The 27,996-nt window shown below is 35.3% G+C and overlaps 7 protein-coding genes across 8 annotated transcripts; all 7 read right to left on the bottom strand.

The window, feature by feature from the left end:
* Window positions 1–44: 44 nt before the first annotated feature.
* Window positions 45–3,924, bottom strand: LOC120277980 (arogenate dehydratase 2-like). The gene is given in 12 exon segments (XM_039284854.1): window positions 45–622; window positions 1,242–1,323; window positions 1,483–1,526; window positions 1,528–1,551; window positions 1,624–1,713; window positions 1,797–1,874; window positions 2,111–2,206; window positions 2,289–2,369; window positions 2,472–2,654; window positions 2,747–2,839; window positions 2,938–3,002; window positions 3,342–3,924. Coding segments are annotated over 12 exon segments (1,389 nt in total). The 5' UTR covers window positions 3,817–3,924; the 3' UTR covers window positions 45–544.
* Window positions 3,925–5,128: 1,204 nt separating this feature from the next.
* Window positions 5,129–9,123, bottom strand: LOC120277983 (ankyrin repeat domain-containing protein 13C-like). The gene is made up of 2 exons (XM_039284856.1): window positions 7,726–9,123; window positions 5,129–5,886 (listed from the first exon to the last, which is right to left on the bottom strand). The coding sequence occupies exons 1-2, from the start codon at window positions 9,028–9,030 to the stop codon at window positions 5,524–5,526; spliced, it is 1,668 nt and encodes a 555-aa protein (XP_039140790.1). The 5' UTR covers window positions 9,031–9,123; the 3' UTR covers window positions 5,129–5,523.
* Window positions 9,124–9,984: 861 nt separating this feature from the next.
* Window positions 9,985–11,175, bottom strand: LOC120277558 (transcription factor GAMYB-like). The gene is made up of 3 exons (XM_039284419.1): window positions 10,882–11,175; window positions 10,498–10,786; window positions 9,985–10,411 (listed from the first exon to the last, which is right to left on the bottom strand). The coding sequence occupies exons 1-3, from the start codon at window positions 11,173–11,175 to the stop codon at window positions 10,074–10,076; spliced, it is 921 nt and encodes a 306-aa protein (XP_039140353.1). The 3' UTR covers window positions 9,985–10,073.
* A 1,426-nt stretch (window positions 11,176–12,601) lies between these two features.
* On the bottom strand, window positions 12,602–14,214 carry LOC120276771 (GDSL esterase/lipase At5g55050-like). Its single transcript, XM_039283464.1, has 5 exons — window positions 13,896–14,214; window positions 13,678–13,808; window positions 13,328–13,552; window positions 13,012–13,257; window positions 12,602–12,909 (listed from the first exon to the last, which is right to left on the bottom strand). The coding sequence occupies exons 1-5, from the start codon at window positions 14,140–14,142 to the stop codon at window positions 12,865–12,867; spliced, it is 894 nt and encodes a 297-aa protein (XP_039139398.1). The 5' UTR covers window positions 14,143–14,214; the 3' UTR covers window positions 12,602–12,864.
* Window positions 14,215–14,255: 41 nt separating this feature from the next.
* LOC120276768 (GDSL esterase/lipase At5g55050-like) lies at window positions 14,256–16,148 on the bottom strand. 2 transcript variants are annotated; one of them, XM_039283461.1, is made up of 5 exons: window positions 15,811–16,148; window positions 15,277–15,413; window positions 14,974–15,192; window positions 14,649–14,898; window positions 14,256–14,575 (listed from the first exon to the last, which is right to left on the bottom strand). In XM_039283461.1, the coding sequence occupies exons 1-5, from the start codon at window positions 16,124–16,126 to the stop codon at window positions 14,355–14,357; spliced, it is 1,143 nt and encodes a 380-aa protein (XP_039139395.1). In that variant the 5' UTR covers window positions 16,127–16,148; the 3' UTR covers window positions 14,256–14,354. The 2 variants fall into 2 exon arrangements, with proteins under 2 accessions (XP_039139395.1, XP_039139396.1); XM_039283462.1 differs by having other exon boundaries at window positions 14,721–14,898.
* Window positions 16,149–16,231: 83 nt separating this feature from the next.
* On the bottom strand, window positions 16,232–17,795 carry LOC120276770 (GDSL esterase/lipase At5g55050-like). Its single transcript, XM_039283463.1, has 5 exons — window positions 17,426–17,795; window positions 17,224–17,351; window positions 16,944–17,156; window positions 16,592–16,844; window positions 16,232–16,512 (listed from the first exon to the last, which is right to left on the bottom strand). Exons 1-5 carry the CDS (start codon window positions 17,706–17,708, stop codon window positions 16,253–16,255), a joined length of 1,137 nt encoding a protein of 378 aa, XP_039139397.1. The 5' UTR covers window positions 17,709–17,795; the 3' UTR covers window positions 16,232–16,252.
* A 5,720-nt stretch (window positions 17,796–23,515) lies between these two features.
* On the bottom strand, window positions 23,516–25,228 carry LOC120276833 (GDSL esterase/lipase At5g55050-like). The gene is made up of 5 exons (XM_039283548.1): window positions 24,811–25,228; window positions 24,609–24,739; window positions 24,313–24,525; window positions 23,985–24,237; window positions 23,516–23,873 (listed from the first exon to the last, which is right to left on the bottom strand). The coding sequence occupies exons 1-5, from the start codon at window positions 25,067–25,069 to the stop codon at window positions 23,635–23,637; spliced, it is 1,095 nt and encodes a 364-aa protein (XP_039139482.1). The 5' UTR covers window positions 25,070–25,228; the 3' UTR covers window positions 23,516–23,634.
* Window positions 25,229–27,996: the final 2,768 nt, after the last annotated feature.

Below are 27,996 nucleotides of genomic sequence, written 5' to 3'. Positions count from 1 at the left end.
TTGAGCCGCGTCAATATCTCCTTCGATGCAAAACACAGGTATGCATTTCATTTCTTGGTTTATTATTTAACTTCTTGTTTAGAGTCTTTAGACTTTGGAGGGTTTTAGAGGTGATGGTCAACTATATATTTTTGGTGTTTTAATAGTTGAGGAACAAAGCTAAGGAATCTCTTTATTAGATTAGAAGTTCATATAAGAAATAACAAAGGTATCAAGATACGTGCTGTTGAAACTCTCATGAAACTTTCTTTTTCTTGTGATTAATAGAAACACTGGATTTGCTTGAACAATGAACTGCAAAGTATCTTGGACTTTTTTGGCATTTCTTGAAAGAACATTTTGTACATGAGGAACTGAATTTTACAGTTTCTGGAACCAAAAAAAAAATTGTAGACAATAGTAAATTATTCAGAAAGTAGGACTGGTATAACATGATATACTGACTGACATTCTGTCTTATTCTGGAAAAACTGATCTTGGCTTCAGAAATGTTTTGTCTAGTTTTTGTGTTGTTTTATCCTCCCTGTGGTAGTTGGAATTAGCCTCAGAGTTTCTCCTGAGAAAAGCATTTAGATGTGTCTTTTGGATATGAACCCAGAACATGTAGAAATGTGGCAAATTCCTGTGAAGTTAAATGAGGATCAGAAAATAGAAAATCAGTGATGTGGTTTCTACAAATAATATCCATGATAAAGAAAGTCATCAAAAAGAAAGCATGAAAAATGGTTTATGTGTAGTAACATCACAGAGATTTGAGGAAAGAAAAGGACCAGAAAAGAAAAAGTTTGAGGTTAAGTGTTGAAGAGAAAGTTTGAGAGCACACCACTAATGCATGAAAACAAAATGTCAGTAAAGAATCTGACAGTATGATAGTGAGAGTGAAATGCTATGCTATGCATGAAGACAGATTGCAGTCGATATCTGTGCCGCTGTGGTAGCTAATTATGCAACAATTATCATCTTCAGGCTTGACTTTTAGGTGTGTACTTCTGCTTAATTTCCTCGAGAGATAAGGATTCCTATCTTTTAACAAGATGTGCACAAAAGCATAGAACAGACAAGATTTCAATCAAGTTGTGTGTTTTTTCTCTTTTTTTCTTGATTTCATCTCTGCAGGCAAGTTCCATCACACACCAAACAACTACTAAAAGAAAGATTCCGCATTATGTTATATATATTCAAACTTTGATTTATAAAGCAAAGAATCAGAACTCAGAAGTGATGCAAGAACTATTACAAACCTGTAGGTGGGCCAAAGCATTCTGTGCACGAGGTTCGATCATTGATGCTTCAAAGTCAATGTAGAAAAGGTAATCAAAGTACCTATCATGCAAATTGGTTACCAAAACTTGTACAAGGATATATGACTACAAATAAACTGGATTCAAGATCCCAAGATAGATATTTGGCTGATTTTCTCTTCAACACAATTCTTATTCGGTGCTCAAGTTCAATAAATTCAAATGGATTGAGAACTCTTACTTGGCAGTCCCATGATTTGAGTCAGTCACAACCTTCAAGGGACGATTTCTGCTGCGGTCGGCTTTCAATCTGCACTTGCATGAGAACAAGATCACTGTAGTGACCGAATAATTGAAAGAATTTGAGGATTAGATGATCTACCTTTGTCAAACTAATATTCCTCAAGGAAAATACTGCCAAGGCTTTAAAAAGTACTCCGGGACCTTCATTGAGGGTGAAGACTATGCTAGTCTGAAAAGAAAATGTTGATTCTGACTTCCCAATCCATATAACAAAAAAGACTCAGTTGGAAAGTATCATGAGAAAAAAAAAACCTTGAAAGGCCTGTCTGTTCCTGGAATTATAGGCTCCCTTGCCAGTATCAGAAATCTAGTGACATTGTCTGACAAATCCTGTATAACAATAAAATATAAACACAAGCAGCATGTGGTTGGGCAGTACTGATATCAACACAGCGAAGTAGTTTTAGGTAATACAAGTTTAGAGAGGAACTAAACAATGGGACAATATTTTACAATGAGTCTAAAGAATGTAATTGGACTACTTGGGGATAAAGATGTGAATTGTGTTACACACAGAGGCATGAGAATTTATGCAGTTAGAATGGAGTTCAATTCATATTCATCACCTGCATTCCTGTTTCAAGTATATTAAGCCCATAAATTTCCGCAGCCTGAACACTTGCAATTGCCCCAGCATCCCTTAGATTATCAGAGGCTATAATCTGACAAAGGTTTTCAAACATGAAAACTTAAATAGAAAAATCAACAACTGGAATCACATGCGTTTTGTTGTTTTGAATTTACCTGTGCAGCACCAGCAGTATCATGCATGTTTTGCTGAATTACTTCTAGTTTGCTTAATTTAAATTCACACTGAGCAAGTGCCTGCAAGATATAAGATACCGATGAAAAACTCTAATGTTAAGCAATTTAATTGTCGAAGTGAGAAAGTATAAAGGATTAACAACATTTGGATGGCTTAAATACTCGTTTTATTCCCTCTTTTTTCACTCCTGGTAATGCCATAAGACAGTGGTTAATAGCTAACTGCACTTCGCCTATGATATGCAGCCTATGAGAAAGCAGCAGGTCATAATTCCTATGAATACTTCCATCTGATGAATTCTCTATTGGAAGAACTGCTCTATCAACTACTGACATTTCAACAGCCTGAAAACAGAAAACAACATATGCTTTAATGTGCATGACAGACAGTATTTGTTCAACAAAACTGAAATGTGACAGCAATGAAAAAATTAAACCTTGAATGTGACATCAAACTCTTCACAGGGAACAGTTTCACATAGCGGGTAAGCTTTGAGAGCGGCAGCCTCGCTGAATGCACCTGGTAATCCCTGCATAATTCAGTCGAACCAGCATTCTCACATGCGTGCAATAATACACCTCCAATTGCAGGAATGATAAAGAGAAAATACAGAAACAGGATTAATACTTGGTATGCCACCCGAATATTCAAGCCCTGGCTAGGAGCAACAAGATCAGTGGCAGATAACTGTCCTGCAAACACAGAGTTGAATAATAAAGAGCAAGAGAAACAGGCCTTAAATCATACACAATGCTTCTTCATCTTATGATTTCATCAAAAAGTAAAAGATTTGCAAGGATCCAGAGCAACTAGCCATTGAAAAAACTAGAATTATGACAAAATTCTCTTCAAATATATGCTATATCATACACAAACTCATGCTAATTTATTGAAACTCAAAGAAGAGACGTTGCCCAATCTTCCCTTATTATTTTCATTCCATTATTCCACAAACATCAGATTAATCAAACTAAGGGCTTATCATTTGTCAATAACAATTGAGAACATGGAATCAGAGAAACAAAACTCACTTGGAAGAGCATTCGATTCCCGGTTCCACCTCCCTCGTTCCAATGCCTCCGCATTCCCAGCCACTCTGCTCAGCTCCGCAGCAGAAATCGGCACAGGAACGCTCTCATCTTCCACCGGCTTGGCACAAAGCGGTCGTCCGTACCTCCACTTCAAAAAGCAAACACCATGAGAGCGCCCAAGATCCCTCCTTTTCAAGCAAATTAATCCACCACCACCACCACCACCACCACCACCCAGAATACCAACACCATCCAAAGATATCATCTTTCCACCGTCTAACACCCAAAGACACTCAAAAAAAAGCCTGACAACCTCTTCACAGGGGAATTCTTTCAAGCAGTTGGTGGGCAGCACGAATTGGGCAATGAAAACAACAGCTTTGACCACATACAAAGCAAGCGACGGGCAACACACGCTGAGACGTCGTTCTAAACTCCAAACCTTGTTGAAATCTCTCCTCTCGGGTTTCTCCATTGGCTGAAAAGCTTGAGAACATGGTGATCGCTGTTGATCTCTTTTTCTCGTTTCGCTTTCTTTGTTTCTGGTGAAAAAATTAAAGTAAAAATGTTCATCCTTGTTTACAAAGCAATCACTCATAATAATAACATTAATAAATATTTATTAATTAAACTAATTTATATTTTTATATTAAAAAACTTTATATTAGTTTATTTGATGTGAGTTGTAATGTATATCTCTGAATATTTAATATTCTATATATAGCCATAATTTTTCTACATAATTATTAAACATTTGATAATTTAATTGTTTTGGAAGGATATTTGGGGGAATAAAAAATCCCATTAAATGTTTTAGGAGATTTTATGCAAGAATTTGAATTTAATTTAAATATTCATAAATTATGATAAATTGATAAATCTTATCAATTATTTTGGACGAATATTAAAATAAAGATTGGTTTTTTTTAAAGTAATTGATCTAATTAGCGCCATTAATATTGTGAAGATATATATTATGATTATTTTTTTTGTTAATTTATGACCTTAAAAATAATGCCGCCTAGGTTGAAGATGGGCAATACCATGGATCGACATCGAGCCATGAGATTAAACATTGATCACATGAGCTATGAGGTTGCTGTATTTCTTTGTATTTATTTTTATTTTTATTTTTATTTTAATTGTTGTTTCTGAATTATAGTATATAAATTAAATATTTAATTATTTATTTATTTTTATTAGGAGTTGCTAGCTCTGGAAGAAAGGATTGGCAAGGTGACGAAAGGATTATCAGAGAAAAAGATATTAAAATGTTTGAAAGCAAAAAAATATAGTTCTTGTGGTCGTAATGGCAAATTTGACCAAAAGAGTTGTCCTGTATGCTTGGTAAAGTATTTTGGTTTTATTTATTTATTTTTTTAATTTTTTTACTTATAATTTTAACCAATTTAAACACAAAAATAAAGATTTAATTCTGGCATTAATCTTATAGGAACAATTCAAAGATAAAGAGAAGGTTGGATGTCTGGTTTGTGAGCATGAATTTCATTATACTTGCATCAAAACATGGTTGAGTAAAGAGAAATCCTGCCCAGTTTGCAGAGTGTCTATTATGAAAAATTAAGTGAGAAAATTTGTTCTTCATTTGAAGCTTTATTTTTTCTTATTTATTTTTAATAGGATGGAATTTTGGTGATTTATTGGTACAATATGTGACAAATATTTGCATTATTTTTATTACTATATTTGATTATCAGTACCTGACATGGCAAAAGAGTTGGTAAGCAAAGCATTTCAACTACCAGAAACTCCTCTGCTTTTTTTCCTTTGAATGATTTGTCATATTGATGCTTGACAGAGTAATATAAATAAATATGGTGAATCACTTGTGAACTTTATTTTATTTTGTTTAGATAGCAATCAAACAATTAAACAAAACTTAATTTATGTAGACAAGTAATTGCTTCATGAACTTCATTGTCAGTTACCAAACAATCCAACAACCAACTTGCAAAAAGCTAAAAAACAATTGCTCATGCTGACTTATGTACATTTCATATTTCGACAAGAGAGATTGTCGACACGCCTTTCGCCTTTCGTAAGGTAAACTTTTACATGAAAGGAAGCCATCAAACACAATGGCACAAGTTAATATGCAAATTCGACGTATAAGAATCAAAGGCATTTGGTAAACCTTTTTCGTCGTATAGTTTGCCTTCACTCACAATGCCTCATTTCGTAGACCTTTTTTCGATTGGGATTTCATCATCCTTTGGCTCTTTGGAGCTGAACTAAGCCATGTGTATTCACTAGGAATTGAGAAAGGATCGACATTATCGACCACTTGGGATGAATGGCTCACCTTCGGCGAAGGTGTTGAGGTCTTTGGTGTCGAATTACTGTGCCAGTTTAGCCAAGAACTTTTGTAACGTCCAGTCTCTGTTTTCTGATGTTCTTCGTCTTCAGGAAGAGAAAGGTGCCTGGGACTCGAAAGCGGGGTGAAGAATTCTTCAGATGGTTGAAGATATGTGAATTTGTTGAATGTTAGCACTAGTCTTACGGTCGGCACGATAGGAATTGCAACCTGTAATAATAGGATTCGAACATTCGAACAAACGAAGATCAGCTCAGGCAGACTCATTCAATAATTGCATAAAAATTATTGAAACAATGATTTGTCACATTGTCTATTACCTATTACCTGTATATACATACACTATGATCTGAATTCTGTGAGACAGTACCACATGAAGTGAAAATTATTTAACTGGTGAATAGAAACATCCACTACTAATTATTTTGCAGATGTGCTTCCTTGTTTATGTTGACAAACTCATAAACATGAACTAAGATTTTATATTATCCCACTCAACAGAGATGCTCAAGTAGTTGAACACAAAAATTTCTATCACATCATCATGCACAAGATAAAGGTTAGTATATTGATATTAGCTATGGCATCTTTACAACCTAGAAATATGATGATGTGCTTAAAATGAATTAGAATTGAGTACTAAATGCACATTCTGATAATAACTAATCCATGATAATAGATAATGCGTGCCATCTGGAGTCTCATTTTTAGTCCATTCTAAGAAGCAGGAACACTAATTTTTTTTGCTGAAACAATTATCATTTGACTATAAATTTGTACAATTTAAATTAAATGGATATAATAAGCTAGCAACCACTTCACAAGGACATCAACTCTTGTACATATCCATCTAAGTACCTTTGAACTTTATGTCCTGAAATTCAATGGATAATAGCATTCAAAGGTTATATTAACTTCATGTCCGTAATTTAAGCAGTCAGAAAGTGAAAAAATTTTAAAGCAAAGGCAAAAACAGTGATGATCAATCATGTAGGTGTTTAAATGTAGTCAATTAAATGCATAGTATTAAACTAAGGAAAAAAAATTAAATATGTAGAGTAACATTGTATTGAAAAGTTCAATTCAAGGCAACAAATCTTTCATCACAAAAATCACATCTCATGAAAATTTGTAAGATTGAGAAATAAAAGGTATAGGTGGATTTTCTGACTAATCATCAAGAAAACTTTGTTTTTTTTCCTAAAGATATGTTTATCTAAAACCAAAGATTAACAAAAAAAACTAAAACTTAAATGAGTTTAAATTTTAAAATAAAAACCTAAATCTCCCAAATAAGGTTTGAACTGTAGATCAGGACCTCATGATGCTTAAATAACAAGTTAACCAACTAGACAAATCCTACAAAGTCATATTATTTATATATTTCCATTCATTATCAACACAAAATATACTTTTTTATAGGAAAATTACAAAACAAAAGCCAAAATTTATAGGCATTTAATTGGCAACCATTCTCATCTCTCTATGAGATAATGTTAAACTTGTTAGCCTTTCATGTAAATAACTCCTTGACATCACCTCTCTTTGACAACAACCATCCTAAATTCCCAAGTCACATCATATTCCTACACACTCTTTCTTTCTAGAATCTAGTCAAATGAATTCTTATAATTTCTTCAGCCTAAGACACACAAGTTCCCGTCAACTAACACATGTCAACCATGGAAAATAACAATAATAAATAAATAAAATAAAATAAAATAAAACAACAAAAAGCCAAACAAAGAACAATTGGCAAGAAAAAATCAACAAGAGACCAAAAGGACAACAGTGCCCCACAATTACCACCACTTTCTTCAAAAGGAAACATGCAATGCAGTAACACCAAAAGAAACCATCAGTCATGGAAACCAAAAAAATTGAACTTCTAGCTCTAAGAATATACTTGCATATTTAATATTATAATTATTATTAATAAAAAAAATACATCATTTTTATAGAAATAAACAAGTTTTGGAAATTATTATAATTTAAAAATAATTATTTATATAAAATTATTATAATTATTTATGTTTAAAATATAAATACCTTCACCGGAAAAGTGCCTGGCGGGAGCTTAGCGGTGAGAAGCTCCCGGAGCCGCCGCACTGCCTTCACTTTGCTCGACAAGATGTCAAGCAGAGGTAGGAACTCCTCCGTCTTCAATGGGAAATCCTCGGTGAGCCACAATGATGGCCGCAAGCTCTTCACCATCTCCTTCTCCTTCCCCCTCGCCGCCGCCATTGTCACCATCTCCCTTCCAACTCTCATTCTTTCCCTTGAGATATCCACACTTCGCCTCCCACTAATCTCCATCTTCTTCCCGCGTGATCCTAGGTCGGAGCAGCTATGGCGTGCTGGGAGATCGGGGATCTCGGCGACGAGGAAACCGTCTTCTTCATCGAGGTCCAGAGGGAGGATCTCCGGATCATCAGATCCGTCGACTGGTTTTAGGGTTTTGAAGCTGAAGACGACGTTGTGGACATCGTAGACACGGGTTTTCCACTCGCCGACGGTCTCGGTCTTCTCGCGGCCGCGCCAGTTGGTGCGGGGGATGAGTTCGGCTTTAGTGACGTCAAGGCCGGGACGGTAGGCGCTGGCGTCGGCGATGAGATCGGCGTCGTCGGGAGAGGGGTCGAGAGAGTCCGCGCCTTCGAAAGCGTTGCGGATCTGCTTCTTGGAGCGGTCGAGGACGAGGAGAGAACCTGGAGGGTGAGGGGTGGGTGGGGAGGCGAGGAAGAGGAAGGAGAGAGGGTGGCGGCGCGGGCGTAGGGAAGAGGTAAAGGAAGGGAGGGCAGAGTCGGCGCGTAGATCACCGGAGCGTTTCCAGAGACGGAGAGAGTCGCGGGGGAGGAATGGGAGGAGAGGGGAGTCGAGGCGAAGGGAGAGCTCAAGATAAAAGTCTGGGAGACGCCGGAGAGCGGAGAGAAGAGCAGGGAGGCGGCGCCGGAGCTTGGATAGAGCGGAGAGACGGTGTTGGCGGAGGAGAATCAGGGCAAGAGGACGACGACGAAGAGAGATGGCTTCCTGAAGAGGAGTCCACCCAGCGGCGTTCTGGAGCGACGGATCAGCGCCGGCAGCGGCGAGAGAGGAGACGGCGGCGGGGAGATTGAGACGGACGGCGAGATGGAGAGGAGTGTCACGGCGGGGGACGTCACGGCGGTCAAGGGCGGTGGAGACGAGGTCGGCGAGGTGGGACTCGCGAGTTGAGTCGGACTCGGTGAGGATCGCCGATGGCGGGGCGAGTCGAGGGAGAGTGGCGAGGAATCGGGAGAGCCGATTTTTGTCGGCTAGTGCAACGGCGTAGTGGGCAGGGCTGTGCGCGTAGTCCTCGGCCCGAATCCGCTCCTCCATTTCCGTTTTCGTTTGAAAACGAAAAACTGAAAACGAAATATAGAGAAGAAGAACACTGGTTTGAACGAAGGGTGGGGGAAGTGAGTTTGAGTTTATCGAGGGAGGTGGGTTACTTTATCGGGTTTCGAATTCGGGTGGGGAGTTACACGTATTTTGATGAAAAACGTTAAGGATGGGGACCCGTGTCGTTAACGTACGCGACGATGGAGAGGAATGAGAAGCTTAAGACAGTCGTTGGTTTGCCTCGAGATTTGGGTTGAGAGAATGAGTTAAAATTAAGTGGGATATGATTTAAGGAGTTTAGAATAGGTAGATTATATAGATGGGAGTGATTAGTAGAGTTGATTTAATATAATTTTATTTATTTAAAATGGATTAATTTTTGGAGCCTATTGCAGTAGTGGACCTAGTAATTAAAGGGAGTAAGGGAAGGGACATGCATGGCAGGAGAATCATCTGTGAAGGGGCAGTGTGCAGTGTAAAGCAGATGATTCAATAGGGCCATATAAAATTATTCATTGACCAGCAAACTTTGGACGGACACAAGACTGATGTTTCGATTTTCTTTTTTCTTTTTTTAATTAAATATAGAATTATGTTTTATATTGTTTTACGCCAATTAATATTCAGTGAGTTGATTTTTTTTTTAACCAAAATTCACCAACAAAAATACAAAAGAATTTCTGGGACTGGTCTAGCGCTAGCGCTGTGAGATGCTTCTCTGATATTGTCTTTTTTGCATCCAAGAAATAGATATATTTTTTTTATAAATATCTCTTTTTATTTTTACAAATATATGTGATGTAAAATTATTAAAAAAATTGTAGAACTACACCGAGCTTGTAACAAAGAGATTTATTTTCCTCCCAACTTAAAAAGATGGAGGGTTAATCTTATAATTTATTCATGTTTATTAAAAAAAATTATATATAAAAAAAAAATACTGCATAGAACTTCTCTTTATTATGGATAACTACGAACACTCTGACACTCATAACATCAATATCCGGACTCTTTTATAAATCAAGAAAAATACAAGAAAATCACATAAAATGTTGAAATAACCCTGGCAAGTTCTCCCAAGAGACGTTCAAAAGTTGATCATTGGAGGCCGGTTTATTCATTGAATTGTCAACTTTAGTTATCACAGGAGGAAATGTCATCAATGAATTAGTTCGCATCATTGGTACAGTCATACTCTGTTGCACCAGGTTTGTTTGCATCATTGGTGTCATACTCTGTTGCACTGGATTTGTTTGCATCATTGGTGTCATGCTTTGCTGCAATGGATTTGTTTGTATTATTTGTGCCATGGCTTGTTGCATGGGATTTCTAACACCCATTCCTGCATCGTTTCTGATTTCAATCTGTGCTCCTGGACCTGCAAATCAATTGCACCACCATAATCAAAATCTCATTCAAAATTTTAGTAAATAAATAAATACATCAAACATGATGCAAACATACCAGTAACTGCAGCACCCTGAACATTTGGTTGATCAAATAAAGCACAAGAATTCCAATCTCCGTGATTCTGCAAACCACCATACAAAAACTCACCCCTTCCATAATCTCCCAAACTAATCTCATTCACACAAACCTCTTCTCCACAAGACAACCCCTCCGGAAACCTCATCGGAGGAGGGCTCAAACTCTGCAGTATTTCCGGTGGGTACAACGGCAGTCCAGCACGTCTTAATCTTTTCACTCTTGTATTCCAATAATTCTTAATCTCATTATCAGTTCTCCCTGGCAACTACCAAAAACATGCAACACAATATACATATTATTGTTTTCATATTAAAAATCAAATATATATATATAAATAAAAATAAAAATGAAGATACATACTTGTGTGGCCATGCGAGCCCATTTGTTACCAAAACGAGCATGGAGGAGGATGATGAGGTTTTCTTCATCAAGAGTGAAAGGACATTTCTTGAGGTTTGGCCGGAGATGGTTAGACCACCGGAGACGGCAGCTCTTACCACAACGAGGGAGTTTAGTATGATGTTGAACGGCGTTCCAGTTCCCTTCGCCGTGTTTTTTCACGTACTCCGCCAGCACGACGTCTTCTTCTCTTGTCCACGGTCCCTTTCTTAACCCCTGATCTCTTTCCTCATTTCCTCTTGTTATCTCTTTCATTAATCTCTATCTTTCTTTCTTTTTTCTTTTTCTTTTTCTTTTTTTTTGTTGCAGAATGGTTTTTTTTTAAAAAAAAAATGATAGAAATGAGTTGTGTTTATCGAGATCTTTTTGTTAATTTTTTTTAAAATAATTAAAATAAAAATTTAATTTGATTGCTTTTGTATGGAGGAGAGTTGGGATAGTTCCGGGAATTGCTCTCTTTTTTCCACAAGATCTTCATGCGCGTTTTCCTATTTCTCTTTAATTTAGATTTTTTTTTAATATTTTATGAAAGTGATAAATCACTACTCTTTTTTTTTTAATAGTTGTATTTTTTTAATTAATTTTATTAAATAGATAAATTATATATATATATATATATATATATATATATATTTATATATAAGTAAAAGTGCATGCGGTACAAATGCCGAAAAGATGCAACGGATATTTGACGAATATCAAAACAAATTGGATATTTTTTTCAAGGGATTATTTAAAAAGATAATGAGGAAAATCATGAAGTTTGAGCTGGGTATTAAAAAAATAAATAATTAAAAAAAAACTCTGGAAACTTTGAAATGTATTAATTTGTTCCTCTGTTATTGTCTTGCCAAGTATATTATTTTATTGCAAGAGTAGAAAATTATTAATAAATTAAATGATCTACAAGAGTTTGTTGAAAAATTTAAAACTTTTCTTTTTAATATCTTTATTGTTTTAGATAGAATTGTGATGTTGATAATTTTTTTTTCTTTTAGATGAGGATGATAATATAAAGAGATAAATAAATGTCAAAGTTTGATTGGTCATGCGGATTGGGAAGGCTGATAGAAAAATGGGTAGCATTTAAATTGTTATAAATTTTAAAATTTTATTTTTTAAATACATTTCACTCCATATTTTGTTTTTTCTAGAGCTGTTAATTCAACTCAAAAAAAAAGAGCCACAGTTTTTTTTTTCCTCAAGGACATGGATTAAACTTAGAATTCAAGATAGAGATGAATGATCGCACGTCAAGACTAGGGCGAGGAATAAAAGGGGACTAAGGAATTCACAGCTACTACTTCATCTTCAAAATCATATTATATATATATATATTAATTTGAGTTTGAGGTTGTGTGATTAAGATATGAGATTATAAAAATTTCTATATTTATCTATTCTTAAAATTAGAAATTAATTTATATTTAATAAAAATATATATCACTGTTGGTAAGGGTTCTTAGTTTATTTTCCCTGGTGTTTATCTACTTTTATTATATATATATCATGAAAATAAAGTATATTTGATATATCTATATTAAATGAGTTGGCCATGATAATATAAACAGAATTTTCACTGACAAATCATCATACAAACACACATGACACATTTAAAAACAAAGAAAAGATCAAACTTCCTTTGTGTTGCATTTTTTTTTTTAAAGGTGGATAAACCACAAAGCATTAATAAAAAAGATGCATCTTTCTTTTTTCCTTGAATCTAAACACATAAAAAGGCAACTCTAATCACCCAAGTGCATGATTTAATCACAGGTTGCTAAGTTGCTTCACATTAATGGGATAAACAAATGGTGTAGCTCCATCATAGATTGTGTTTGTGAGCAATCTATCAGTGGCCTCTGTAGGATGAAATAGATCCCAAAACATGATCTTTTCTATTGTTACAGTAGCTGGAGTTTGGCAAGCATGGAATGTTGGCATTCAAATCTCCATGTCCACAGCATGCGGTCTTAACCACATTAAATCCTAAAACCATACAACACAAATAACAGTTAACATTCAATTATAGATAACATAGTCTTGTAATTAATTAAATAAACTTATGAATATATATATATATATATGTACCGTATTTTGTAGGATTTTTAGGTACTGCAGGAGTGCACTAGAGGCATCAAGAAAAGAGTAATTGAAATCAGTGTGATTGGACTTCATCTTATGCAATAGATTTGATGCACCCTTGTTGTACAGAGCTGATAGCTGGTTTGCTTGTTCATTGCAGTTGGTGGAGTTCTGAGTTCTTTGTGATGGGCAGCAGCCGATCGGTCCTGTGCCGACGAAAACGAGCTTTCGAGCTCCAAGACTGTGTAATCTCTGCCACCAAAACAAGAATTAGTGCTAAATGTCACAAACTTGCAGTTATTTATCTGAAGATATATTTTACCTGCAGTTGAACTTGCAGATTGGAGACCAAGGAATTCACAAAGTCTTGAGGAGTTGGCTTGATGAGTTCTCTGGTATAATCTAGTATGTCATTGCTTCCAATTATGAAACAGAAGATTGATTTTGATAAATGACTCATAGCTGCATCTGAGCCTAGTGCATCAACTAGAGTTTGATGCACTGTGGAGAAGGAGTCTACTTGGTTGGGAAAAGTCAGACATTGACCCTGATATTGCCAGTTTACATAGTTCAGTTTTGTTTTTTGTTTTTTGTTTTTTGTTTTTTTGTTTTTGTTTTTTTGTCAGGAATCTGATCAAATCTATTGATTTGATTTTATGTTTCAAATCTCACCTTGTTTGTTGAGTCCAAAACTCCTGCACCTCCAGAAGCAAAGCTGACACCACTAATGAATGCTTCAGTTTTATTAGTGTCAGAGGTTATGTTCAGATAAGGTGGGGATGTTGCCAATCCAAGCTTCTCAGCTGCCATATATATGTAAAAAATTTACATGGCATCCAAGCTAAGTTAATTTTATGTGAAAATGAAAAATTAATAAATAAAATGGATACCAAGAAGGTCGGCGGAGTTTTTCCCGTTGCTGAACCGGCCGGTGGCCTGACCACCATTGTAATCGATACCATTCGGAAGGAAATTGGCTTTCAGAACTGAGAGTGGCAAGTAGTCATTGTTCCCTACATCTGCAAGTGAGTCACCAAACACATACATGGCTGGAACAGTGCCATTAGCATAGCCATGAAAGAACATTAACATGCACAAGATCACACTGATCACATAAAAATTCACTGAAGAAGCCATTACTACTTCACTTGGTGTGTGAAAAAGTAATGAGAAAGTGTGCCTTTTATAGATTTTGTATTGTAAACAAAGCCAACGTACGTATTTGGGTGCTAGAAAATAGAACCTCTACGGCAATGAAAGGATAAAGTGGTGATTAATTTAATCCGTCCTGTTTTGACATTTAGATTAAGCTACTAATAAAACCAAACAACATGTTCAAACTTATCCAATTAGAGGGCACATAGTTGCCTTAGATTTACAGGAAAAACATTTGGAGGACTTCCATCAATGACGGTGGATGTGAGCAGTGACACTGTAGCCTCTGTCGGATGGTTTGGGTCCCAATAGATGTACTTTTTTCTGTTGGAACAATAGCTTGAAATTGGTAGACAAGCAACCTTTGCATTCATCTTGCCTAAACCACAGCATGCAGCCTTAACTTCAGTAAAACCTGGCATCATGAAAGGAAATTTTTTCAGGAGTAGTAAGAGTTTGAGCCTAAAGATAAAAGCAGGAACATGTACCATAAGTTTCAGGATTCTGAATGTATTGGAGTAATGTATTGAAGGTGTCAAAGAAAGAATAGTTCATGTCACCGAAGTTAGATTTCATTTCATGCAGTAGACTATAAGCAGCATTGTTGTACAGAATTGAGAGAAGATTCGTTTCTGGATTGCAGTCTTCTGTCTTGCTCTTAGCTCTTTGTGATGGACAGCAGCCTGTCGGTCCTGCACCGATGAAAGTGAACTTTCGTGCACCGAGTTTGTATAGTCTCTGCCATCAAGAGAATCCAAGAAACATATATAGATTGAAACTTTGTAATATGTCACAGAAGAAGTCCTCTGTTACCTTAAACTGAGTTTGCAAAGTGGAGACCAATGAATCGACAAATTGCTGAGGAGTGGCCTTTGATTTGGAATAACTAAATATGTCATTGCTTCCAATGATAAAACTGAATATGGATTTTGATAGATGATCATGTGTTTTGACAACCCCATGTTGCTGAACTAGACTAGCATACACTGAGTGGTAGTTGTATACTTGTTTGCTGAATGTGAGGCATTGCCCCTAGATGAACATTTAATTGAAACATCAAGTTAGAAATCTATGTGTTATACTTTGTTCATGTTTTTCTAAGCTCTGTGCACTCACTTTGTTAGTTGAGTCTAATAGTCCAGCGCCACCGGAGGCGAAGCTGATGCCACGGAGGAATACATCAGTACTGGTTATGTTGAACATGTGGATTATGCTCAGGTATGGAAGAGGAGGTGGTAATCCAAGTCTCTCAGCTGGCACAATAGAAGTAAAAATAGTAGGCAATGTATTGAACTGTACCATATTATGTATAATTTGCATGCATGAAAGAAAAAAGCAATTTATGGTGTCAAATTAAGCAATAGTTTCTTGGCATTAACTCTTTGCAACAACCTCTGTCAAACATTAATGTAACTGCTGCAGAGGTTTTAAATGGTTGCTGTTTCTACTGAACTTTGCATGTACAAATATTCAACAAATAAATATCAGAAAAAAAAAACACTGAACAACATAAACTAAGCATGACAAGCAAAAAGATGCACTAAGAACAGCTCAAAAAGAAGTGGTCTGTATTAATACAAAAAACAGATAAAAACGGTGAATGAATGAATGCATGAATAGAACTGGTATGAAGGTGTGGGATTTTGGTACCGAGAAAATCTGCAGCATTCTTGCCATTGCTAAACCGACCGGTAGGCTTCTGGTTTGGATAATCAATGCCATTGTGAGGAAAGTCGGCTTTTATAAGAGTGAATTCAAGGTAGTCATTGTTACCGACATCGGCCAATGAGTCCCCGAACACATACATTGCCGGAGCAGAAGCATAGACACAGTGACTATCAAAGAAGAAGGAAGAGCAGAGAACTAGAGAGACCACATGGAGAAGAGTCAAAAGAGCCATTCCCATTGCATTGTAACAAAGAGAGAGTTGGTGTACATATATAAGTGGATTGAGTGGGTCATTCATCTTTTACTCACATTGAATTCATACTTAATCAATGGAAGAGCTCATGCGAGTCATGCTCCTCAAAGTTATTTCCAAATAGTACTAGAACTTGAGCATAGTCCCCAAGTTCATTAATATATGACTGATCTACAAAGGGGTTACATGAGCATTAATCTCAGCCTGAAGGCCAATCCCACTCAGTTGCCTCACATTAACAGGGAACACATCAGGTGGTGATCCATCAAAGGCAGTGTTCACAAGTAACTTGGCAGTGGCCTCTGTTTGATGCCAACCATCCCAGAATAGATACTCTGTTCTATTGGAACAATATGAAGCCAAGGGATTGCAAGCGATCTCTGCTCTCAGAAATCCCATTCCACAGCATGCAGCAGTAACATTGCCAAATCCTACAATAACCATTAATCAATCATGAATTGGAACAAGCTAATCATGCTTGTGTGTATGCACATACAAAATTATATATACCATAAGTTTGTGGATCATTGATGTATTGGGTGAATATTCCGTAGGTATTGAAGAAGGAGTAATTAATATCTGCATGTTTTGACTGCATCTCATGCAGTAAAACAGCAGCTTGCTCATTATACCGGACTGAAATTTGATTTACTTCACTGTTGCAATTTCCAGTGCTCTTGTTCACAGCTCTTAAAGCTGGCCAGCAGCCAACTGGTTCAAGCCCCATGAATGCAAATTTCCGAGCACCAAGGTTGTATAATCTCTTCAGATTTTTTTGTTTAACAAAAAAAGAAAAAAAAGACAGTAAAGATTTAATGATTTCTCATCAGAAATTCTGCATCATTTGATTAATCTAAGTTACCTCCAGTTGTCCTTCCAATGTAGATATCAATAAGCTCACAAAGTTTGAGATACCAGTTCCATCATAAACCTGCACGTCATTGCTCCCAATGTTGACAATAAAGATGGAGTTTGAAATGAAACATTTTGTCCAGACAATTCCCATACTCTCCTCCAAATCTTCAACCACAAAAGAATAGTAGTCTATCTGAGTGTCCAGTGGAATACAAAGACCCTGAAAAATAGAAAAAATAAGTCTAACATTTCAAGTTGAAATCTCATCTACTATATATTGAGCTTACTTTATGAGTAGTGTTGAGAATTCCAGCACTTGATGACGCAAAATTAACTCCTTCCAGGAATTTTCCAGGTTCCATACTTCTGTTCAAACTCATATAAGACTTTGGTGACGGAACTCCCATTTTGTCAGCTGAAAGAAACAATGTGTAATATATGAGAAAAACTTTAAACTATATATATATATATATATGATAGGATATATACCAAGAAAGTCTGGGATATTTTTGCCATTGCTGCATCTGCCGGTGGGCTTGCCGCCGGGAAAGTCGATGCCGTAGTGTGGGAAATCACATCTCTTAAGGGTGAAAAGGTAGTTGTTATTTCCAACATCTAATAAGGAAGCTCCAAATACAAACAATGCTGTTGGCTGAGATGAACCATATTGGACAGCAGCAACATTACTGAAGCGGAAGAGCATGCAACATAATGAAAGAAGCGTCACCAGATACAAACTTGCTGAAGAATCCATTTTTGATGAATATTGCATAGGGCTTGTTCTATGTTCTTTCTTAGAGAATTGAGGTAGGTGTGGTAAAGATTAGGTCATATCGGAGGGATGACCCAAATCTCAAATTTATGGTCAAATTTGGAGTTTGGAATATGATGACCCCAAATTTAGGATCACACTATTATAATATCAAATTTGGGGTGCTACAAAAATGTTAATTTTTTAATCATTTTTTTTTATTTTATAATTATTGTAATTAAAATTATAAAATTAATAATTCATTAATATAATTATAACTAATCATTATATATCTATAATATTGATTTATGTGCGATTAATTACTTAATTAATAATAAAATTATTAATTAAATTAATTTTCATGTTGTTAAAATTGTAATCAATCATGTGCTTAAGTATTAAATATTTTTTTGCTATATTAAAAAATAATTTTATTATTTATTAAGATAATTAAAACATTCATAATTCAATTTTTAAATAAATTAAATCATAAATTAAAAAAAAATTTAGTTGTAAGTTTTTTAATTTATTTTTATTAGTAAATTATTAAATTGTAATAAATATTTAATTAAATTATTATTAAAAAATGATTAATTTCAAGTATTTTTTTTAATGAATAGTAATAATAATAATATAAAAAAATATGTGGAAGGAATATTTTGTGAATATGTTTTTTGGGGGTAAAATTAGGAGTTCATGGTTAGAGTATAATTTATTATAACAGAATCAAATTTGAGATTTGGAGTAAAAATTTGAGACTGTAGATTGGAGATGATCAGAAAATTCCAAAGGTCAAATATAACATAAAATTATATGTAATATTAGCATGGCCCACATATTAATAATGTATCACGGATATATACCAGCTAGATAAACATGAACATGTGAATCCACAGTGAGGAGCTTTTTGATTAAAATAGTATTTTTTAAAATTATTTATTTAAATACGTATTTCCGTAATTATTTACAGAAATGCAGAATTTTTATTTTTTAATATTTTTTTAAAGTTAAAGGTCCCATTTTTTTAATATTTAAATTTTATTTTTTTAAAAAAACCAGGCCCATTAGTTTTTAAATATTAAAATTTTTTTTAAACTGCAGGTTCTGATATTTTTTAAATTAAAAAAAAAATTACATTCAAGCCTTTATAATTTTTATTAATTTTTTTATAACTTATTCTTTTCCCACTTCTACTATGTTATTTCTAACTGTTAATAATTTAAATAAATAATTTTAATATTTTTTCATAATAACAAAATATTAGATATTTAAAATTTTTAACATGTAGATGAAATGGCACCACCTCAATGCGGTGGTATAGCTGGCAGTTACCGCATTGATTTGAGAAGACAATGGTGTGATTGCGGTGAGTTTTTGAATAAAAGTGGATAAACCACAAATTTATTAAAAAAAGAAGCAAACCCGAAGCAACAAAGTACAAATGAAAAGTACAACAAACACCTGGAGCAAAGCAGAAGTCCGCTATCCTCACCAGAGATGAGAATAACAGAGAACAAGGAAAGCAAAAAAAAAGATAAAAGAGGAGCAATCTGAAACCGACGAAGTCAACCATATGGAGACACATGCCACTTTCGGAGGAGAAGGTAGCGGATCTACTCACGACTCGATCGGGCGCCGGATCACCGAGTGCAGACGGAGGATCCGGAACCCGAGGGAAGTTTAAGGAACGCTTTGATCTTCCGAGTACCCTCCCGAGTCATTCAAAGTGTGGGAGTCGAGTCTCGCAGTAATCCAAGAAAGAATCATATTAGCCGTATTATAAATTGTAACAGAAGTTTGTGAACATTTTTGGTTAAAAATACGGTTATTGCGGTGAGTTTCAAACGCTTCATTTTCCTTGTCACCATGTTATTACAGCGTGTGCATACATTCATTTACATTGGCAGGCATATGTAAATAATGTTTATAGGTTTGAGACATTTTTTAATGTATACTATAAAGAGTTTCAGCCAATGTCAAATGAGAGATACTGGAACCCCTATAATTGTCCACGTCTATATTCGGATCTTACAATGCGAAGACCACCTTCAAGGCATCCAAAATCCACTAGAATTCGTAATGAGATGGACATAAGGGAAGGCGATCACCCAAAGCGTTGTGGTTTATGTCGCAATGAAAGTCACAATCGTCGAAATTGTTCGAATGTCGCTGGTCCAAGTCGTATGCCCATATTGGAACCTAAATATTGTATTTGTTGAATTATTTTATAATATATGTAATTGTTTTTGTTTATGCAAAATATTCGGTGGGTTTGGTTTAGTTGTGGTAATAATTTTTACATGTTAAAATTTTTGAATATTTAATATTTTGTTATTATGAAAAAATATTAAAATTATTTATTTAATTTATTAACAGTTGGTTACAATTAGTGAAAGTAAAAATAACATAGTAGAAGTGGAAAATGAATAAGTTATAAAAAATTAATAAAAATTATAAGGGCTTGAATGTAATTTTTTTTAATTTAAAAATACCGGCTGTTTTTTAAAAAATAAAAGTTTAATATTAAAAAACTAATGTGCCTTAGGTTTTTTAAAAAATAAAATTTAAATATTAAAAAAAAATGGGACCTTTAACTTTAAAAAATATTTAAAAAATAAAAAGACGTATTTCCGTAAATAATTATCATATTTCGGTAAATAATTAAAAAAAAGCATTACTTTAATAAAAAACCACAGAGAGAATTCTAATAATTGGGAATTTCGCTAAGCAGAGATGCAACATACTATTGACGCCAACATATGTCCTCTGTCATTCGGAACATTGACTCGTTAAACCACTTATTCATCTCCTGTCCCTTTTTTTGTGAAAAAGGTGCTCGAAAGCTATTTTATTAAAATAAAAAAGTGGAGTACAAACCGAAACACAAAGTACACGAGAAATAAAACAAAAAGGAAAGGCAAAACCTAAAAAACAAAGCCAGAATTTTTTAAACACTTCATGTCATGTGTGGAAGATCCCGACCTTGAAAGAACTTGGTTAGGATATGCAGATTTACACCATGAAAATCTAACTTAAAAGCAGGAGAAGCCCAATTCTTAGGAATATTGTGAATAACAGGACAGCTCATCGTGATGAAAAGCTGATTGATATTTGGAATCCAAGAGCTCAAAGGTTTGCTACTTGGTGGATGATTCAAATTAAAGATTCTGCAGATTTCTGGATTATTCACGAATAGGTGTTTGATAAGAAGACATCATTCACAACAGTCTGAAGAGCAATGTTAAGAGCCATAATCTCAGCTTCAGTGTCTGTCTTAGCGCGAATAGAGCAGGAGCCTGCCATAGAAATTAAATAGTTAGAACTAGAGCAAAAGAAATATGCTCCACCAACCTCAGTTGTTGCATTCCAAAGCTAGAGACGAAAAGAAATGGGCCATCTACATATGAAAAATTGTTAAGAAGTAATCGCTTGCCAAGTTGCTGTGCAGGGATACAGGAGAATTCCATAACATGAGCCAAAGTTTTGATGGTGAAATATGTTTTTAGCTTTCTAAACTTGTGCGACAGTATTTGGGTTGACATTGTTTTTCAAAAGTATGGCAATTTCAATATTTGGAAAGATCGTATTCCGGCCAACTGTTCTTGGTTTTTCAGGAGTTTATGTCGTGCTGTGTTTTTCCTCAAACCTTTTATTTAGATTAAGGATGTTAACCCTAACTACATTTCTTTATAATCCTTGGTGCTTTTGAAATTCCTTTGGCCTTTAAACCAACCTTTCTCAATATGGATTTAGATTTTAATGATATTTCTGTTGCTAATTTTATTGTTGATATTCATTGGAATTTATTTGAGCTCAAACTGGTTTTTGGGGAATATTTGAACTCTCCTGCTTTTAGATTTGGAACCATTAATCCAAACGCTCCGCCGTGTTGGGTTTGGTTTCCCAAATCTCACATAAATAAAATCTCTAATGTGGGTTACAAGCATTTAGTTGCTGGCTCTAATGATTGTGAACCTTGGAAGGGTTAGAAAATTTTGTGGTCTTTGAAGATGGCTCCTTGAGCCAAACACATTATTTGGTTGGTGTTCAAAGAGAGGAGCCAAAAGAGCCATTCCTATTGCTTTGCAGTAAAGGGAGAGTTGGTGTACATATATAAGTGGATTGAGTGGGTCATTCACCTTTTTGACAAGAGGAGCAGTGCCCGAAGGGCTCATTAAACCGTCAAGGGCGTGCACAACCCTCGGTGGAGTAAATGGGGGTGGGGCCCATGTACATATGGGCGCTGGGACCACCCGCACACAACCATCGCTCACATCTCCCAAAAATGTACCCTCAGTCGAGAATCGAACTCTCACCACTCAATGAAGAGCTCTATCGGTGACCCGTATACCAATAGACCATTTGGTCGTTGGCAATCATTTATCTTTTATTTACATTGAATTCATACTTAATCAATGGAAGAGCTCATGCGAGTCATGCTCCTCAAAGTTATTACCAAATAGTACTAGAACTTGAGCATAATCCCCAAGTTCATTAATATATGACTGATCTACAAAGGGGTTACATAAGTATTAATCTCAGCTTGAAGGCCAATCCCACTCAGTTGCCTCACATTAACAGGGAACACATCAGGTGGTGATCCATCAAAGGCAGTGTTCACAAGTAACTTGGCAGTGGCCTCTGTTTGATGCCAACCATCCCAGAATAGATACTCTGTTCTATTGGAACAATATGAAGCCAAGAGATTGCAAGTGATCTCTGCTCTCAGAAATCCCATTCCACAGCATGCAGCAGTAACATTACCAAATCATAACTTTTATTATGTAACTCTGGAGGAAAAAATGAGAGATAATCCTCACACAGAACTCCCATAGAGATCCTAGAATCTTTAGCTGAAATTATTTAGCTTCTCTTGTATATATGGGACAATATTAGTTGCGGACGTTCATCCGTTAGTTAGCACAGGTAGGGGTGGCAATAATTTGTCCGGGCCCGCCGGCCCACAATAAACCGGGTTTGGACAAAAATTTTAGTAATACGGGCTAGGTCCGGACATAGTCTGGTTGTCCGAATTTAAATCCGGGCCGGGTCTGGCCCAAGAAATCATGACAACTAGGCCTTTATATTTTTAAATTTCTTATATATATAATGTTAAGCCCACTTGCCCAAGCCCATGTTTTTTTATTACTAATTAAATATAGTGTGGTATTTAAATGATTGTTCATGATTCAAAGCCTATGCCCAAATAGGATTGTTTTTTATTTTTTATATATATTGTTCATGTTTTATTATACATTTCAAGCCTAAGCCCATATTTTTCTTATATATATTTTTAAATTTCTTATATATATCCGGACAACCAGGCCTTTGTTTATGATTGTCATTGAAATGCATATTAAATGTCTGGATTTAAATGTATATAGTTTAGTATTTAAATTAATTTTAAATGTATATTATAATATTCAAATAAAATTCAGATATTCGGACAATCCGGTATTAAAAAAACCGGGTCTGGGCAAGTCACACTTGTCCAAATTTAAAACATGGCCGGGTTCAGGCATCTAATATAGTTACTTATAATAGCAGTTGTTCGGATCCGGATTTTTGCCACCCCTAAGCACAGGTGCCAAGCTACAATGAGACATAATTAAGGATTAATTAGGTTTATTAGTTTTGGTTTTGTTTATAATTTAGTTGCTATTGGTCCTACTATTTAGCACAGTAATACTGTTCATGAAACAGTGTTTTGTTTATAATTTGGTCATTATTGGTCCAGTTGAAATAGGGTTTGATGGTTCAAATTTATTGAGCACAGTCACACTAATTGTTGAATTGAAATCCAACAGTTAATAGTATATATATATATATGTTAGAAAGTAGTACTCTGAATAATCTAAAAATCAACAATCCATTACACAGCCTCACCGGATACATTCAACTGCCACACCAAATTTTAACGTATCCCATACGGATAGACATGAGCATTCTAAATCTGAGAGTGGAGGCCATTGCCAATGAGCTGCTTCACATTAATAGGGAACACAATGGGTGGAAATCCATCAATAGCAGCGCTAGCCATTAACTTGGCAGCGACCTCTGTTTGATGCCAACTATCCCAGAACAGATACTTTGTTCTATCAGAACAATATGAATCGCAAGCACCGCAAAGAATCTCTACTCCCAGGAATCCCATTCCACAGCATGCTGCCTTTACTTCCTCAAACCCTACAATAACCATGAACCAACAATAGTAATTCATTAACAAAACAATCTGATCATGCATGCTTAAATGTCCGTCTATATATATATATATATATATACACTATATAAATATACCATAAGTCTCTGGATGATTGATGTATTTGTTGAATTCTTTGTAGGCATCAAAGAAGGAGTAGATCATATCTGCATACTCTGACTGCATTTTCTGCAGTAAAACAGCAGCTTGCTCATTGAACAGAACTGAGAGTTGATTTACTTCTATGTCGCAATCTCCTGTGTTCTTGTTCATAGCTCTTAAAGTTGGCCAGCAACCAACTGGTTCAGTCCCCATGAAGGCAAATTTCCGGGCACCTAACTTGTATATTCTCTTGATTCAGAAAAACAAACAAGTCATCAGTAATTACACAGCACTTGCTCAATTTATATACGTTAATCATGTTACCTTCAGTTGCCCTTCCAGTGTAGATATCAATAAGCTCACATACTTTGATATACCAGTTCCATTATAAACCAGAATGTCATTGTTTCCAATGTCGATAAAAAAGATCGAGTTTGAGATGAACCGTTGAGTCTGAACAAAGCCCTTTTTCTCCATCAGAGTTCCATACACCGAAGAATAGTAGTCTATCTGACTGTCCATTGGGATACAAAAACCCTGCAAAGTATATAATCTTAAAACATTTGATGTTTCATGAAACTCATCTACAAGCTGATCACTCCCATGATATCTAACTCCACCTCTTTAGTAGGCCTGAGGATTCCAGCACTGCAAGAAGCAAAATTAACTCCTTTTAGGAATTCTTCAGGCAGATTTCTTGTTTTGGACATGCTGAGATAAGCTTTTGGTGATGGTACTCCAAGCATTTCCACTGTCATAATGCAAAAACTTGTAACATTATATAATACAGCCAATGTAAAATAACATTATATACATATGTACCAAGGAAATCAATGATGTTCCTGCCATTGCTGCAACGGCTGACCGCCTTGCGGTGGAAATGGCCGGGATAGTCAATGCCGTATGGAGGGACACTGCAATTGCTTGTGCTATTGATATAGATGTTATTACCAAAATCTAACATGGAGGCACCAAATACAAACAAGGCTGGAGATGAACTTTGTGCATTGGTAGTGAAAAAACAGACCATGTTGCAGAATGAAGCAAGCATTAGCAGAATACAAGATGTTGAAGAATCCATTTTGATGAATACACTAATTTCTTTATGAGACCTTGTTTATTTATCAATGAAAGATTTCATGGAGAAGATGAAGAAATCCATGGCTTAGTTGGGACGCAACAATGTGGTGGACTTTGTCCTGGCACCCTGATTAATGATGGTGCTTTTCTGGGAAAGAGGAGCGGGGGCGAACCCACTAATGATGGTGCTTTTCGAACTGGGTCCAGACCACTGTCTCTTCTCTGTGAGTCTCGGTCAAGTGAAGATTTATAAAGTGATAAGAAACGTATGGCCGCTGTGATATCTTGGTGAGAAAATATCAGAGGGACTTGCATGTTCAAATGCAAATTTGCAGGAACTTATTAGTTATTAATCCAAGTTATTAATCTGTGGCAGACATAGGATCAATAGAGAATTAATTAAATGGGTGATTGTGTGTTAAACCAATGTATTAGTGTGATTATAATATTAGTGTGATTATAATCACACTAATACATTGGTTTAATTCTCTATTGAACCTATGTCTGCCACATTATCTGATTTTTTTTAAAAAAATCACCAACAAATTTCATGAAATTTTGCCATCTCCGTAATGTATATATAATTTTTTTTTGGATAAAGTGGATAAACCACCAATTTATTAAAAAGAAGAAAACAAAGGAGTACAGCAGAAAAGGTCGCGAACAAGAAAAGTCTAAAAAAAATAACATACTGAAATCCTCACCAGGGATGAGGAAAACAATGAGCAAAAGCAAGACAGGAAGAAAAAGAAAATGAGACAAGCTGGGATGGCAAAGTCAACCGTCTGGAGACACATGTCTGCCCAACAACAAGGATAGGAGAACTACTCCTGATCAGCAGTGTGCACCGAATCGCTGATGAAATCAGTGGGTCTAGTGCCCAGGAAGTTGAGGGAGCGCTTGATCCTCTGAGTGGCCTCAGTGGTATCCTGATGAAGGTTCTCTAAATCGTTTCTTGGATCTTCAAGGATTTTTTTCTTAGTAGATATGGGTGGATGGGGAATAAATTCAGCTTCTTCATTCCATCGACCTGAAGGTTTCTTTGGTCTGTCGTTTTTTCTAACTTGCCTCTGAGGCTGGCAATGTGAAGAGGAATCAGCAACTTGTTTATCAGGTAGAAGTGTGGCCGGAGCCATCTCGGTACCGGTGTCTGTAGGATTTTCCAAACCACTTAGGAGAAGCCCCTCTGAATCAGGCAGTTGAATAGCAGATAAATCTTCCGAGTTATCATCTAATTGCAAGAGGTTCTCCTCACTGAGAATAAAGTTATTATCTGCAATTTCTTCTATAGGGAAATCATCGCCGTCACCCCAATCGAAAAGTTCATCGTCAGAATGAGCACTCAGGGCAGTGATTGGGGGATGGGATGGTTTATTTTCCTCTTATATTTAAATGTTCAAAAGTTTAAATTTTGTTTAAATTAATAATTAAAGGTTCATATTTAGTTATATTTATTAAAAGAATTACCAAAGTTTTAAGTGGATGACCTATCGGAGGATTTTTTATTTTTTTTTTTCTGTTTTTGAAAAGGACCACATTCATTACTCAAAAAGTAACAGATGCACACCTGTCGGAGGATGTTGATAGCTGAGGAAATACTGATAATTGAAAAAAAAAAACTATTTGATTATAGTTATCTTTAGATTAAAGAATATATATATATATAAATTTTTTTAAGCCACAACCGATTGGTCCAGGCAAGCCAAGCACATGCTTTAAAATTAGATACCGTTACTACAAGATAAGATTGATGTGATCTTTTATGGTTGATAGAAAATGCTTATTAGACTGTACATGCATTGATGATAGAAAATGTTTATTAAGTCATACTCACAGAGATGACAAAAATGTTATAGATTCTGTGGTATCTAAGTGCTTTGATTTTTAGTAGACCTGTCAAAATGGTTTGGCGGGGCCCGCCATTTGGCAGGTTGGGCGAATCAGCCCACAAAAAATATAAAATATTTAAAAATTATATATTTTATATATTAATTATTTTTTTTAACATACTAAAAAATATTTATTAAGACACAAAACATAATACAAAACATATACTTCAAAAAATATTTTACATATAAGGTTATAATAAATCACACAACTAAAAATAATAAAACAAGTAAATAACAACATATCCAAGCAAGTTAACCAATTAACCAAACATTTAAAAATTTCCATCATAATTATTGTGTTATTAAAGCACCTAAAACATTTATCCTCATTTAATCTTTTTTTTAAAAATTTTTTTTTTTAGTAAATTAAAGGGACGGGCTAGCCCGCCCCGCCCCCCCATAACCCTAACTCAAACGGGTTGACTCGTTTTGGCCCGTTTTCAAACAGGCCTACAAAAGCCCAACTCAACCCGCCAATTTTTGTTGACGGGGCGGGACAGCCCGATGGGTTAGACCCATTTTGACAGCTCTAATTTTTAGGAAATACTTGGTACAAGGAAAAATTCCACTCATGTCTCAAATTTTTTACCGTAGAAAGTTTTAACTAAAAGAATTGGTATTTTGGGTTTAGGATAAGTACTGATTTCATTTGTTTCCCAAGTAGACACAACCTCAATTTTTTGTTGGTTACAATTTCAAGAGAGTGGTGGAGACTTAGCCACACTTGATTTGTGACTAGATTTTTGTTTTTTTAAATGATATTATCTGAATCTTCACAATATAATCTTACTTAACTATCAAGGAAAATCAATTTAGATGGAACTCCATCAAATACAGTGGCCACTGATAACGATGGTTTTAGAGGTTTTTACTTTAACATGGGCACATCTTTTATAAGTTTCCCCAAATTACCGACTATGAGCTTCTCATTGTATTTGAGTGTATACTCTTGACCTATAATATTCTAGGAAATCATGCTATATGTAGTTACTTTCTTAAAATTTATTATAAATTTCTATTTTTTCCCCTCAATGTCAAT

The sequence above is a fragment of the Dioscorea cayenensis genome, chromosome 15, assembly GCF_009730915.1.
Source record: "Dioscorea cayenensis subsp. rotundata cultivar TDr96_F1 chromosome 15, TDr96_F1_v2_PseudoChromosome.rev07_lg8_w22 25.fasta, whole genome shotgun sequence".
NCBI lineage: Eukaryota > Viridiplantae > Streptophyta > Magnoliopsida > Dioscoreales > Dioscoreaceae > Dioscorea > Dioscorea cayenensis.
The sequence above is the reverse complement of the archived record's forward strand: the minus strand, read 5'-3'. Positions and strand labels throughout refer to the sequence as shown.

Bases quoted from the DNA above. Each gene is read 5' to 3' on its own strand.
- LOC120277983 (XM_039284856.1), bottom strand. From the start codon at position 9,030: ATGGAGGAGCGGATTCGGGCCGAGGACTACGCGCACAGCCCTGCCCAC. The intron at 5,887-7,725 runs GTATTTATATTT...CTATTATTACAG, and splicing joins CAGGCACTTTTCCGGTGAAG to GTTGCAATTCCTATCGTGCC.
- LOC120277558 (XM_039284419.1), bottom strand. From the start codon at position 11,175: ATGAAAGAGATAACAAGAGGAAATGAGGAAAGAGATCAGGGGTTAAGA. The intron at 10,787-10,881 runs GTATGTATCTTC...TGTTTTTGGTAG, and splicing joins GGGCTCGCATGGCCACACAA to TTGCCAGGGAGAACTGATAA. The intron at 10,412-10,497 runs GTATGTTTGCAT...ATTGATTTGCAG, and splicing joins TCAGGGTGCTGCAGTTACTG to GTCCAGGAGCACAGATTGAA.
- LOC120276771 (XM_039283464.1), bottom strand. From the start codon at position 14,142: ATGGCTTCTTCAGTGAATTTTTATGTGATCAGTGTGATCTTGTGCATG. The intron at 13,553-13,677 runs GTGAGATTTGAA...TGGCAATATCAG, and splicing joins TTTTGGACTCAACAAACAAG to GGTCAATGTCTGACTTTTCC. The intron at 12,910-13,011 runs GTACATATATAT...GTATGGTTTTAG, and splicing joins TAAAAATCCTACAAAATACG to GATTTAATGTGGTTAAGACC.
- LOC120276768 (XM_039283461.1), bottom strand. From the start codon at position 16,126: ATGAATGACCCACTCAATCCACTTATATATGTACACCAACTCTCTCTT. The intron at 15,193-15,276 runs GTGAGTGCACAG...ATGTTCATCTAG, and splicing joins TATTAGACTCAACTAACAAA to GGGCAATGCCTCACATTCAG. The intron at 14,576-14,648 runs GTACATGTTCCT...TCATGATGCCAG, and splicing joins TCAGAATCCTGAAACTTATG to GTTTTACTGAAGTTAAGGCT.
- LOC120276770 (XM_039283463.1), bottom strand. From the start codon at position 17,708: ATGCAATATTCATCAAAAATGGATTCTTCAGCAAGTTTGTATCTGGTG. The intron at 17,157-17,223 runs GTAAGCTCAATA...TCTATTTTTCAG, and splicing joins TTCTCAACACTACTCATAAA to GGTCTTTGTATTCCACTGGA. The intron at 16,845-16,943 runs GTAACTTAGATT...AAAAATCTGAAG, and splicing joins CATTGGAAGGACAACTGGAG to AGATTATACAACCTTGGTGC.
- LOC120276833 (XM_039283548.1), bottom strand. From the start codon at position 25,069: ATGGATTCTTCAACATCTTGTATTCTGCTAATGCTTGCTTCATTCTGC. The intron at 24,740-24,810 runs GTACATATGTAT...GCATTATGACAG, and splicing joins GAACATCATTGATTTCCTTG to TGGAAATGCTTGGAGTACCA. The intron at 24,238-24,312 runs GTAACATGATTA...TTCTGAATCAAG, and splicing joins CACTGGAAGGGCAACTGAAG to AGAATATACAAGTTAGGTGC.